This window comes from Phyllopteryx taeniolatus, chromosome 2, assembly GCF_024500385.1.
Source record: "Phyllopteryx taeniolatus isolate TA_2022b chromosome 2, UOR_Ptae_1.2, whole genome shotgun sequence".
Classification (NCBI taxonomy): Eukaryota; Metazoa; Chordata; class Actinopteri; order Syngnathiformes; family Syngnathidae; genus Phyllopteryx; species Phyllopteryx taeniolatus.
Window position 1 is genome coordinate 34726940 of NC_084503.1, and position 13717 is coordinate 34740656.

General features: G+C 40.9%; 1 protein-coding gene across 5 annotated transcripts in view; it reads left to right on the plus strand.

The window, feature by feature from the left end:
• itsn2b (intersectin 2b) overlaps nucleotides 1-13717 on the plus strand; it is a 40725-nt gene that overhangs the window by 11304 nt on the left and 15704 nt on the right. For 2 of the 5 annotated variants that reach the window (XM_061765890.1, XM_061765888.1), the window contains exons 2-18: nucleotides 61-122; nucleotides 990-1082; nucleotides 1225-1288; nucleotides 1436-1593; nucleotides 2296-2448; nucleotides 6655-6700; nucleotides 6881-7017; nucleotides 7806-7869; nucleotides 9729-9866; nucleotides 9972-10060; nucleotides 10224-10486; nucleotides 10603-10752; nucleotides 10848-10988; nucleotides 11078-11165; nucleotides 11518-11657; nucleotides 12604-12761; nucleotides 12849-13663. In XM_061765890.1, the coding sequence (XP_061621874.1) occupies nucleotides 116-122; nucleotides 990-1082; nucleotides 1225-1288; nucleotides 1436-1593; nucleotides 2296-2448; nucleotides 6655-6700; nucleotides 6881-7017; nucleotides 7806-7869; nucleotides 9729-9866; nucleotides 9972-10060; nucleotides 10224-10486; nucleotides 10603-10752; nucleotides 10848-10988; nucleotides 11078-11165; nucleotides 11518-11657; nucleotides 12604-12761; nucleotides 12849-13663 (2704 nt within the window). In that variant the 5' untranslated portion in view covers nucleotides 61-115. Of the gene's footprint in view, nucleotides 1-43; nucleotides 123-989; nucleotides 1083-1224; nucleotides 1289-1435; nucleotides 1594-2295; nucleotides 2449-6654; nucleotides 6701-6880; nucleotides 7018-7805; nucleotides 7870-9728; nucleotides 9867-9971; nucleotides 10061-10223; nucleotides 10487-10602; nucleotides 10753-10847; nucleotides 10989-11077; nucleotides 11166-11517; nucleotides 11658-12603; nucleotides 12762-12848; nucleotides 13664-13717 lie in introns of those variants that run through there. The other 3 variants (XM_061765889.1, XM_061765891.1, XM_061765892.1) reach the window with 3 other exon arrangements.

A 13717-nucleotide genomic window follows, 5' to 3' on the forward strand; every position in this document is an offset into this window, starting at 1 on the left:
GATGTGCTGTCCTCGCAGCGGTGCTGACTGACGACTGAGCTGCTACTGTGTGTTTTGCAGATGGCTGCAAGTCGTAGCTGAGGACACTATCGGGAGTTACCCGCCACCAGCAAATATGAATGGTAAACTGGCTCCTTGTCTGTTTGTATGAATGCCCTGTGTGCATGTATGTTTGAATACTCCTCTTTGTCGTAGATAGCTATAGTAAGTTATCCCTTTGTGTGCAAGTAGACCTTAAAGTCATCTTAATTACGACAGAAGCCACGACTGCTGTTTGCTCCTTCAGTTTCTTTTCACTACATTTCATTTTCCCAATTATTTACTTGGTCACAGTTGTGGATGAAAAACTGCAAAGTAAGTGTGACACCTCTCAGTCATTATCATTAAATCAGTTAACACCTTAGTATTAACAAGGAAAGCTTAGGGAGTGTCTCTACTCTTTGTGTGCCATCCCCCTTTGGTGCCAAGTGCTTGTTTGCTTTTCTCAGGTGAAGATTTTGCATCCTGGTAATGATCACCACTGTGATTGATTTAAACTGGGCTTCCTGTGTGTTCAAGTAATTAGTGTATTGTGTAATTCAGAAAAAAAATGCATGGCAGTGAGAGTCACTATAAGGACAAAAACATATGTTGGACATATGGCAAGTACATCTACAGGAAGTGAAAATGGAAGAAAATGGGTGGAAGTTCCACTTTTCTAGAACTTACTAGAAGATTTTGTAGTCTCCGAGAGTTTCTGAAGGGGGGGGGTTGAGGTCAGGGTTCTCATGTTCAAGTGTTCACCAACGTCACCCTCTCCTCTCACATGGTTGGAAGTGACTATCCCAAGTATCCCAGAAAGATTCAGGTTTTGATAAATTAATCAGGTTCAAATGCAGCTGACCCGATTAATTACTAGAGTAAGAGGTCTGTGTTTCTAGTCTTTCCTAATAGTGTTAGTCTGCCTAATATCACCTCACTCACCTTTATCTAATTTTTCCGTATTACAGGTGGTGCAAATGTGTGGGCTGTCACTCCAGAAGAGAGGGTCAAACATGACCAGACGTTTGACACCCTCGGCCCGTCAATGGGTTATGTTTCAGGTACATCCATCAGTATGTTCACTGTGGTTTCTTCACTACAAATTTAGCATTTTTTTTTAATAGCAGATTTATCATCAATGAAAACAGGATCCCTCTCAATTTACTTGATTTCCTGTGTTCTGCCTTCTCTCTGTCTCTGTAGGGGAGCAGGCAAGGAAGTTTTTCCTTCAGTCAGGGCTGCCCGCTTCAGTTCTGGCTCAGATATGGTAAGAAACATTTGTCTGCAGATTCTGGAACAATCATCCATCCAACAATCATCCATCCATCCATCCATCCATTTTCTGTACCGCTTATCCTCACGAGGGATCCCCCCAAATCTATTCTCGACTGACAGTTTTGTCGGTCATTCTCAGGGCTCTGGCTGACATGAACAAAGATGGGAAGATGGACAGGTTGGAGTTTTCCATTGCGATGAAGCTCGTAAAGCTCCAACTCCAGGGAAGGCCGCTTCCATCTGTATTGCCAGTCATCATGAAGCAGCCTCCTGTGCCTGTTGCCAGTCTTACTTATGGTACTGCCCATGTTTTACGCTTCAACTCTGAGCCAATGCCCTTTTCCACTGCCCGTGACCTACTAGGCTCAACACGGCTCCACTCACTATTGTTGCTTATCTGTTGGCAAAAGCAGGTGCAGCTACTCAGATGGGGTTCCAAGCTTCCTGAGCCTATACCATATGGTCGTTCATTGGTTGAACGGAGTTGTCATCATTTAAACATTGTAACATTTAAGGATGCATGGCTAGAAATGGCAAAAATAATTACAAATGCGAATGTGCTGCATTATTATTCTTTGTAGTCCCGTTATTCTTATGGTAGCGGTCCATTTTCCTGTTGAACTTGTTTTTTTCCCCCACTTAAAATTGGTCTCTTTATTTTGGCCAACAGCCACATGCCGAAAAGCAAATACAGCGGACTCTCGTTATCCTCCGTTCTTGTTTGCCAGTGTGCCATTTTACGCTTGATGTCTTCAATGCAGCATGATTTTCAGTTTGCAACTATAATATTTAAAAGTGGAAAACTTACATCCCAAAGCCAAGTTGGTACTGTTGAGTTGAAAAGAAACATTCAAGAAACTAAGGACAGAATGTGATTTAGAGCTACAGATAGATGTACATGCAAAAATTCTAAAATCATTGAACACACCCTTTGGACAATTGTTGTCATGCATGTTGCTACCATCTAAGTAATTAGCTTGTCATGTGTTTATGCCTTAGGGATGATGCCTCACATGTCCCTGATGTCTGGGACCGACCTTTCGATGTTCACGCCTATATCCATGGCAACCTCAGGACACGCCTCTTTGCCACCAATGACGGGCCCCAACCTGGGACTTCTCCAGCCAATGGCAGCTGGCACCTTGGCCACCGGTACACACCATTTCTTTATCTACTTTTTAAATGATCATTATCCATGTGGTTCTGCTACTGATGTAATTTATTCAACTCAATTAAAGATAACTTATGGGGTTCCCCTACGATCTGTGTTGGGCCCCAAATTAATGAAATCTGCAATATCTCCAAAGTCTTCAAATGTTTTATTTGCTGATGACACAACTCTCAATAGCTCAGGGGGAAAAACATAGAGAAGGTTCTGACTACTGTGGAAAATGAGTTAAATACACTGAAAAACTCATTTGATATGAATAAATTATCCATCCATCCATTTTCTGAGCCGCTTCTCCTCACTAGGGTCACGGGCGTGCTGGAGCCTATCCCAGCTATCATCGGGCAGGAGGCAGGGTACACCCTGAACTGGTTGCCAGCCAATCGCAGGGCACATACAAACAAACAACCATTCGCACTCACATTCACACCTACGGGCAATTTAGAGTTGTCAATTAACCTACCATGCATGTTTTTGAGATGTGGGAGGAAACCGGAGTGCCCGGAGAAAACCCACACAGGCACGGGGAGAACATGCAAACTCCGCACAGGCGGGGCCGGGGATTGAACCCGGGTCCTCAGAACTGTGAGGCAGACGCTCTAACCAGTCGGATGAATAAATTATCACTTAATTTAAATAAAACGAAGTTTGTCATTTTTTGCAGTAGATTGATTTAAAAATAAATAAATAAAACAGGCCACAATCATGTTCAATTCCACTGAAATAGAAAGAGTGTATGAAAATAAGTAATTGGAGTAATTATCGACGAACTATGTTGGGAGTCTCATATGTAATGTGAAATCCAAGTAAAAAAAAACATAGCTATTCTTCATAAAACTAAGGATGTGTGAAATAAGAATTATAGACACTTTCTGTTCACGGTTACTGCCATATAGGATTTGTTGTGTGGAAATATGGGCAACGTGTAAAACCAACACTCACCCAATTTTTATGCTCCAAAAAGCCATCAGAATTCTAGTCGAGCGGGCTACATGCAACCAGCCAATCCACTATTTATTTACTTAAGTGTACTAAAATGTTATGACTTAGTTGAATTCGCAACAACATGGGTAATAAAATACACAACAGTTTACTTTGCCACAGTACTCAGAAGCTGTTTGAAATTAGAGTTGTTACAATCTCAAGGGAACAGGTGCATTTTAAAAACAAACAAAAAAAAAACATAAGCAAAGCAAATTTATTTATATAGCACATTTTATACAAAAGGTAACTCAATGTGCTTTACATGATTAAAAGCATTTAAAAACCAAAAAAAACGCTTATAAACGTTTAAAACAAAAATACAATTAAAACAGCCTACAGTGCAAGAAATATAATTTAAAAGTGGAAATGTTCTAAAAAGCATGGGGGGGGGGGGGGAAGAAGAGTTTTTAACCTGGACTTAAAAACATGCACACTTGGGGCTGACGTCACTTCTGTAGGCAACTTATTCCATTTGTGTGCAGCATAATAGCTAAATGTTGCTTCACCATGTTTGCTTTGGACTCTCTGCTCCACTGTTTGACCTGAGTCTGTTGATCTCAGAGCCCTACTGGGTTTATATTTCATTAGCATTTCATTCATGTATTCAGGACCTAAACCGTTTAGTGATTTATAAACCAATAGCAGAACTTTAAAATCTATACTAAACCTGACTGGAAGCCAGTATAAAGACTTTAGAATTGGAGTATTATGCGCTGACCTCTTTGTTCTGGTCAGAACCCGAGCTGCAGCATTCTGAATGAGCTGCAGCTGTTTAATGCTCTTTTTAGGGAGTCCAGTCAGAAGACCATTACAATAGTCAAATCTACTTGCGATAAAAGCATGGATGAGCTTCTCCTGGTCTGCTTGACTCATGCAAGCCTTCACTCTGGATATGTTCTTCAGATGGTAGAAGGCAGTTTTAGTAATTGATTTGATATGATTTTTGAAAGTCAGGTCGGAATCGATCAGAACACCAAAGTTTCGGACTTGCTCTTTGTTTTTTAAAGAGAGTGACTCCAGGTATTTACTAACAGCAATCCTCTTTTATTTATTGCCAAAATCAATTATCTCAGTTTTATTGTGGTTTAATTGAAGAAAAATTGGCTCCTCCAGTTATTTATCTCTTTTAGACAGTGATACAACACCTCAATTGAACTGTAGTCATCTGGAGACACTGCTAGATATAACTGTGTGTCATCTGCATAGCTATGCAAAACTCAAAATTAAAGTTCTGAAGAATTTGACCCAAGGGTAGCATATACAGGCTGAACAGGAGGGGTCCAAGAACTGACCCTTGAGGGACCCCATAGGTCATTGCCATTCAATGAGATTGAACACTTCCAATGGTTACAAAATAACTCCTTTCCTCCAGGTAGGACCCGTACCATTTAAGGATTGTTCCATTTAGTCCTACCCACGTTTCCAACCTGTTCAGCAGTATATTATGATCTACAATTTCAAAAGCCGCACTGAGCTTTCACAAGTCAGTATTCAACCTTATATCATTTAGCAGTTTGATAAGAGCAGATTATTTACAATGATGAGTTCGGAAACCTGATTTGTCAAATAGTCAATTTAAATTCAAGAAATTGCTGAGTTGATTTAAAAATAACTTCTCAACAATCTTGGTTATTAAAGGGAGATTTGAGATGGGTCTATTGCTTGCTAACATGGAAGCGTCCAACGTTCTATTTTTCAGCAAAGGCTTAATGGCAGCTACTTTAAGAGCTTGAGGAAACTCGCCTGACTGAAGTGAGCAATTGATTATTTGCTGCAAATCAGCTAGCACAGACTTCGCAATAGCTTTGAAAAAGTCAGATGGTATTGAGTCAAGACAGCTCGTTGATTGTTTCAGCTGTTGAACCGTTTTCTCTACAGTTTTTTGGTCAACTGTATCAAATTCTGACATGGTAATAGAGTTTTTCCTGGGTGGCTTCAGATGTATCATTTTGCTGATTTGTGCTAATATTTAAGCTGATTGATTGTATTTTTGGAAATAAAAATAAAATAAGCAAATTCATTGACTTCATCTGCTGTTAGGAGTCTGGAGCTATCTGATTCAGGGGGGGTTGTGAGTCAACCACAGCAAACAGAGTGCGAGTATTGTTGAAGTTGTTACTGATGATTTCAGAAAATGTTTGCTGTCAAGCCCTAACTAACTCTTGGTTATAATAGCAAAGACTTTGTCTGTAGAGGTCATAGTCAATGTGGAGTTTAGTTTTTCTCCACTTACATTCTGCTTTCCTACACTTTGATGTAGAGGTCTTTACCATCATTGTGCTCCGCCACGATGTTCTAGGTCGCCTCAAGATTGTCTTAGTTTTAATAGGAGTGACAGCATTCATGACATTTGAGATTTTACAGGTGAAATTATCCAGCACAGAAATGGTCTCCATAAACTTAGTGGTGGTACTCTCATTTATGTACCTTTTCTTAATATACATAGAGGTTGTCTGAACCAGATTGGAAGAATCTGTATAAAGCAGAGATGTGTCTTTATTAGAGAAGTTAACTTTTGAAATGACTATGATAATGAACGGAAAACATGTAGTTCCCTTATGCTGTTAAAAAAGACGTTTAAAACGAGTAAAATAAATGAATAAAAAATAGATATACAAAACTGAGGATGATGAAGCTTGGCTATTTTAGCTTGACTGTGATTCTCTTACATGGACCCGTTATTTTTGAATACTTAAGAGTATATTGTATTTGAATAGTTTCCTATGTCATAATTATCAAAGTCAAATCTGTACGAAGGTTTAGGGGTAGGACTGATAAGTTTTTTAAAATTTCTTCCTACTCCTATTTGACATGTACATTGGTATCAAAGGCCATTACTGCTGCCTTCTACTTGCATTTTTTTGTTTTTTTGTTGTTATTTTATAGCAACCAGTATTGTGCTGTTTTGTTTGTATATGTTCAATGAAATTCTAAAAAATAAATAAAATACAATACAACATAAAATATTTGATCACTGTGATTTGTTTTTGTCATAAAATACACAATATGAACAAAAGGCTATCCTCCTTCCCCCTGAATCTGCTTATGGACAAATGTGTACTGCAAATTTCCCCATTGTGGGACTACTAAAGGTTATCGGTTATCTTAATGGCCAGGTGTCGTAATACTGTTGTCCTTATAGTGTATATCCATCTTCTTGCCGATGCATCTATCAATTAATGAAATGTGTGGTGATGTGTTTTTAGGTCTTCCGCCATCTACATCCTCCTATGGTTCTCCACTTGCATCCAGGTAGCGCACACACAAAGACACTGACATTTCAAAGCACAAAGCGTCATCCCTTCACATTATAAGCCTCTTACCTTACATACCATACCTCATTGGTTATTTATCCATCTGAAGACTGCAATGATTGTGCCTCAGTATATTGGTGAGTTTAGCTTGTATTTTTGTCTTGTTTGTGTGCTGCAGTGCCACTTTTCCATCGTCCTCAATGACTTCCCAAATGGCAGCAGGCCTTGGGAATTGGGCGGTTCCACATGCCTCCAGACTCAAATACAGGCAGCAGTTCAACATTTTGGACAAGCACATGACTGGATACCTCACGGGTACGTGTGTGTGTTTGCACAGTGCATTTAGGTCATACAAAACCCAACTATTCATAGGACCCAGGGGTGGATGTTCATGAACAACGGATGATTTCATAAACATTCCCTCCCTCTTTTTTCCTTTTTTGTAATTTCAATTGCGTCAAGCCTTGGCCAACTTGGCAAGTGTGGATGTGCTTGTGAATGGCAGGCTTGTTGAACTTGTTTTTATGAAATATCTGTAATGTAGTGAGACAATGAGTACGCACCCACACAAGCCTGACTTGCAGATTATTACTGTGTTTTAATGCATATCCAATAAAACAAATTCATGTCTTCATGGGGATTAATTGACCTCATTGTAGTCCGCCGTCTACCAGATTTTCTTGCGAACACTTTACAGTTTTATCTAGATAATCTTAATATTTTGTTGTAACAATACAGTACTTGAGAGCTCATCATGGGCAGCTTTCTCTCTCGCATCAGAACATTTGACTATATGTACATAGAGTATTGGAGGATGCAATCTATGACCATGTGTCTAGTTTTACTTTGCTTTTTCACTGTGTGCAATACAAGAGTAGAAAATTGCAAGTAGGCATGCCTCATACCCACCTTCCAAACCCACACATCTGTTGCCTACTTCTCCCATAGCGTCAACTGACTAAAATAATGGCATAAGTCCTTGTTTGACAAAAAAAAGATTACATTTTTGCCTAAATCATCATCTCATAATGCTGCCCTCCTCTGATAAAATTGCCTACATCTTCAGCGGAACAATATATAAAACACCTTCCATTTGTCCATAGGTCAGCAGGTAAGAGGTGCCATGACCAACACGATGCTCAGTCAGACTCAGCTGGCCTCCATCTGGTGAGATCATACGACTGTGCTTATATGCATACTTTCCTGAGATTACTCTTTTACTGTATGTCAATGCAAGAAGCCTACTAATTAGGGCTGTGCAATACTGTATATCGTTTGAGCATCTACATCGCAATGTATGAGTGCGCAGTAGTATTGATATGCAGTGAGTCAACTGTAATAATAATAATAAGTGACCAGCAGAGGGACCTGGTTGGACATGCTAATAAAATTAGCACAGATGTTATGGTAAATTATGACCCATCAAACAACACACACAGAGAAGCCCAGATTGTTATATACTTGTGTTTTTGTATGATAACTATTAATGAGGACACATAAAACAATTACATGCCTGCCACAGTATCTCTATTCAGAATGTGACGAACTTATGCATGTTGCAACAGATTACCCTTGGGGAGACAGGGGTAGAGCCACAGCCTTATTTAAGCGCCAAACTTCAGAGGTAAATGTGTTTTGCTTAAACTAAGGCACTCAAATATAGAAATACTAATGCATATTTCAAAACTGATGTAAAATAACAGATTGATTAAAAACAAATGAATGGTGTTAGAAATCGGCTAATGACTCAACAGTATAACTGGTCATGAAATTATTTTAACTTCATCTGGCTGAACTATTGCTCAATACTATAGTCCATTTAAATGCAGTTAGATGTCATACAAATGACTCTGTACTTTTGTGCTCTACTGACCTTAGTTTTTCTTGAGAGGGAACAAGAAATGTCTGCTGGTTTTTTCACATGTAACATCGCAATATATAACAGGGATAAAGAAAATCGCAATGTCATTTTTTTCCCCCAAATATCGTGCAGCCCTACTGCTAATCAAGTTGTTCCCACTCACATGGGGTGCTTTTATCATACCCGCCCTACTTTGTGTGTTTCAGCATTTTTAGTTTATGTGGAACAGATTTTATGGTCATCTTAAGTCTAGTAACCAGTGTTAGCTAGCAACAGTAAAACAACCGAGAGGAAACAGTGCGGTTATTTAGCGGTCAGCTTAATTCCTGTCAATAATTCCCAGTGTTGGCCACGTTGGTTCCCAATATAATGCATTATATATTTCTAGTTATTGTAATTTTAAAATAATTAATGACCTTTCTTTCAGAAATGTATTAAACTACTTTTACTTTTCAGTTATAGTATTATTGCGTTGATGGCGTTTATATAATAAGTAAGTGAAGTGAAAGAATACATGTAGACTGAAAATTAAGTAGTAAAATGAAAATATATACACTACCAGTCAAAGGTTTGGACACACTTGTTCTATTGTATGACAAACTGTGTCCAAACATTTGACTGGTGGTATATGTGTTTATTGTACGTGTGTGTACTTTACGCATGTACTGTATTTGTGTGTATGTGTAGCCTATTCAGTGCCGTGAAAAAGTATTTTTTGCCCTTCTCAAATTCTTATTTTTTGGTTAGTTTTGCCAATTTAATGTTTAAGATCATCAAACAAATGTAAATATCAGATAAAAATAACACCAAGTAAACATAAAATGCAGTGATTTCATTTATTAACAAGGGGAAAAAATATTCAAAGCTACATGGCCCTGTATGGAAAAAGTACTTGCCTCCTAAACGTAATAACTGGTTGGGCCACCCTCATCAGCAACAACTGAAATCAAGCGTTTTCTAGAACTGGCAAGGAGTCTTTCACATCTCTGTGGAGATCCTTTGGTCCGTTCTTCCTTGCAGAATAGTTTTAATTCGGCAACAATAAAGAATTTTTGCTAATGAAGGACATTTTTAACGTCATACCACACCATTTCAATCGGATTCAAGTCCAGACTTTGACTAGGCCACTCCAAAACCTATTATTTATAATTTAACCCTTCTACAGGAATTTGGCTGATGTGGACAAGGATGGCAAGCTCTCGGCCGAGGAGTTCATCCTGGCCATGCATCTGGTGGATGCAGCCAAGAGTGGACAACCGCTGCCGCGAACCCTGCCAACTGACCTCGTGCCACCCACACATGGGTAAGTGCCGCCCTGTGCTCATAAAATAAGACAAACGAATGAGCACACGACTACATCAAAATGTGAGGTTATTTGGTATCTGAAATATATCATCTTTACTCCCAGGGGTACTGTGAATGGATCCAGTGCGTCTCACTATGCAGCTCTCAATGATCATTTTGATATTGAACCCCCGCAGAAAGCAAGAAGCAACAGTTAGTTCTATTTTTTTCTTACATTTCGTCTTTAGAATTTTAATGGCACTGCCGTCATTCTTAAATCTCCTAAATTTCGCAATTTGAAATTATTTGAGTTAAGTGCTTACAGGACACTAATAACAGTTGCATTAAAGTTGTGTATCTGTCACTTCACTTTTAGTATCATTTGAAGACAAATACAAAGCCAACATGGAGCGCGGTAATGCAGAGCTTGAGAAGAGACGACTGGCACTGCTAGAAGCGGAAAAGAAGGAGCAGGAGAGGCAAGCTCAAAAAGCACGGGAGGAGCAAGAGTGGAGGGAGAAGGAAGCTCGCGAAGCGGAGGAGAGGAGGCGCAAAGAGGAAGAGAGGCGGCTAGAGCGCCAAAGAGAGTTGGAGAGGCAACGAGAAGAAGAGCGTCAGAGAGAAATCGAGAGAAAAGAGGTAAGACTGTTTCAGCTCTCTAAATAAGCCCTTTACATATCAAGAGTGGTTTGTAGCAAATGTTTTGCACAGGCATGCTTACTGTTAGTGCTCTATAATGTGTGGCTTAACCACAGGCTGCACAGCGTGAACTTGAGAGACAAAGGAAGGAGGAATGGGAAAGGAGGAAAAGAGGAGAACTCCAAATAAAGAGGCAGCGGGAGCAGGATGACCTCATACAGCTCAAAGCTAAGAAGAGGAGTCTGGAGATGGAGTTGGAGGCTGTGGTTAGTGGTCAAGAGTTACTACAGAGGGTCAATTGCAAAAGTATTGCCAACCTTGGTGGAGGTGTCAGCTCATTCTCTGTGTCTTAACACTGAAGGGTAACAAACAGCGTCATATTTCTGACCGTTTGCGTGACATCCAAAACAAGAAGAGGCTTCCCAAGACTGAGCTGGACCTGATTAATCAGAGGAAAGATGCACGCCAGCAGGACATCAAAAACCTTCAGAAACAGATTGAGGTTAGTGTCTATTTATTTCAAACTGTTTGCAATTACCATTTTCTTCAGTGAGTGCATCAAAACTCTTCTTTGCATTCATTCTTTGTCAGGAGTTCCAGAGGAGGTTGTACCAATTGACTCCAGAACAGAAGAGGCTGACGGAGACTCTCCAAAGCATGGCTGTGACTAACCTGTCTGGTTAGTGTTGGTGGAGCACTCCTTTGCACACCGCATAGTTATACAATTAAACTATTTTTGCAGTATTATTTTATTCAAAATTATTGTGTCAAACTGACACAATCAATGTCAAATGCACAACAAAAGTGAACACAGCTTTGAATCCAATGGCATGAAGTCACAATCGTAAAAAAATTAAGTTCATTAAAATGTTTGTTTACCTATGTAATTTGCCTCATGCCAATATTCTAAGCAGATTCTATACTATTTAGGTGTTGCCGTGTTAGTTTAAAAAAAAAAAAAAAAGAAGCTACATCAGTCACTTCTTAAATAAAATACCAACTCATTGTATGGTCTCATCGTATATTGTCAGTGTCCACAGTCTCCAACCTGAAGCTCAGTGTTACGCAGAAGCGGGGGACATGTACCAAACTGAAAGATCAGCTGGAGGCCCTTGCGAAAGAAACTGCTGCCAAACTGGAAGAGCTGGACCGGTATAACAAAAGCATCCAGGTAGAATACAGCAATTTGACATGGTATCAGTTAACACTCTCAATCACAGCCACTCTATGAGGCTGGGGGCATTTATTTACTGAACTACACATGAGCAGATGGAGTTAGATTATGGGAAGAGTTGTGGGCACGACTATTAGGGAGGAGACCCTTATTTGTACAACTGCGTTTTTAGAGGAATTTTTTATTTTTTTTTGTCTCCCAACAGTTAATTAACGTTAATTACTTATGAAGAAATTAGGGCGGCACGGTGGATGACTGGTTAGAGCGTCTGCCTCACAGTTCTGAGGAGTGGGGTTCAATCCCCGGCCCCGCCTGTGTGGAGTTTGCATGTTCTCCCTGTGCCTGCGTGGGTTTTCTCCGGGTACTCCGGTTTCCTCCCACATCCCAAAAACATGCATGAATTGAAGACTCTAAATTGCCCGTAGGTGTGAATGTGAGTGCGAATGGTTGTTTGTTCGTATGTGCCGTGCGATTGGCTGGCAACCAGTTCAGGGTGTACCCCGCCTCCTGCCCGATGATAGCTGGGGGAACGGTTATGTCATGTAGAGATTTTGCTTATGATGTTCTCACACGTTTTTGTGACCAACTTCCTCTTTTTTAACCTTCTGTTGTTGTATCTTTTGCTATCTTCACACATTTCTTCTGCTCCTCCTGTCACACTTCCTCGTAACTTTGCAGCATGTGGATGATAGCGATGCTTTGGTTCGGGCGGTAGTCTCACTGCTGGCCTGCCTCCGTAACCTCTTCTACCTGCTGAAGGTTTTCATTCTCCTTGTCGTTCAAAACTTTGAATATCTTTTATTGGCTGGTATCGTTGGCGATCCCCTCCTTTTTTTTTTAGCTTTGACTTCCTCCCCTCTTCTAACACTCGTGTTTGTGTACGCTTTGCTTAGGCCCTAACTCAATTGTTAGTCGAGTCACCTTCTTTTTTCATGTACGTAAGGAACTGAGGGAGAGCCAGCAAAAACAGCAGGCAGCACTTGAGAACCTGCGAAGCGTCAAAGAGGACAAAAGGCAAGAGCTGATTCGGAGGAAGCAGGAGCATGAGGAGATGAGGAAACGGGAAGAAGAGAGGAGGAGGCAGGAGGGGGAAGCGCAAAGGTCTTTGACACTGTTACACAAGTCAAATGGAATTGCCATCAAAGCAGTTGTGCGATTCTCACATTAGTGTTTTCATCTGTTTCACAGGCTTGTCAAGCTAGAAAAGGAACGTCAGTGGAAGGAGAAATTGAGGAGGGATGAGGAGGAGCATCAGAGGAGGCTTCAGGAGGCACAAGAGGCCAAACAAAGGGAGGAGGAAGAGAAAGAAAGGCAGGCTCTTATCCAGGCAGCGAAGTTGGAGGCCGAAAGAGAGCTCAGGGCAAAGGAAGAGGCAGAACGGAACCTCAGAGAGGAAGAGGAGAGGAGGAAAAGGGAGGAGGAGGAACGAAAGAGGCAAGCAGAGAGAAGGAGGCAGGAGGAAGAGAGGAAAAAGCTGGAGGAGGAGAGGAGGCAGTTGGAGGCTGAGAGGAGGAAGCTCGAGGAGGATAAAAGGATGGAGGAAAGGAGGAGGAAAGAAGAGGAGGAGCGACTGAAGCGGGAGGAAGAGAGGAGGAGGCTGGAGGAAGAGTGTCAAAGGAAGCGGGAGCAGGAGGCAGGGGAGAGGAGGAGGCTCGAAGAAGAGCGCAGACTGGAGATGGAGCAGGTGGAAGAGGAGCGGCGGAGACAGAGGGCAGCCCAGGCAGCCCTCCGAGACTCTGAGGACAGGAGGAGGTTGGAGGAGGAGGAGAGAAAGAGGGAAGAGGAGAGGAGAAAGAGGGAGGAAGAGAGGCGGAAGCTTCAGCAGCAAGGAGAGGAGGATAAATGGAGACGTGAGGAGGAAAGAAAAAGAGCAGAGGAGGATAGAAAGAGAAAGGTGGAAGAAGAAGAGAAGAAGAGAAAGGAGCATCAGTCAAGTGGAGGAGGCAAGATTGACATTCAAGATAAACTGAACGCTCTGCTTAGAGGACTGGAAGAGAGGAAAGGTAAGAAAACACTATGCCATCAATATGATATAATTTGATGTTGTATGATAATGA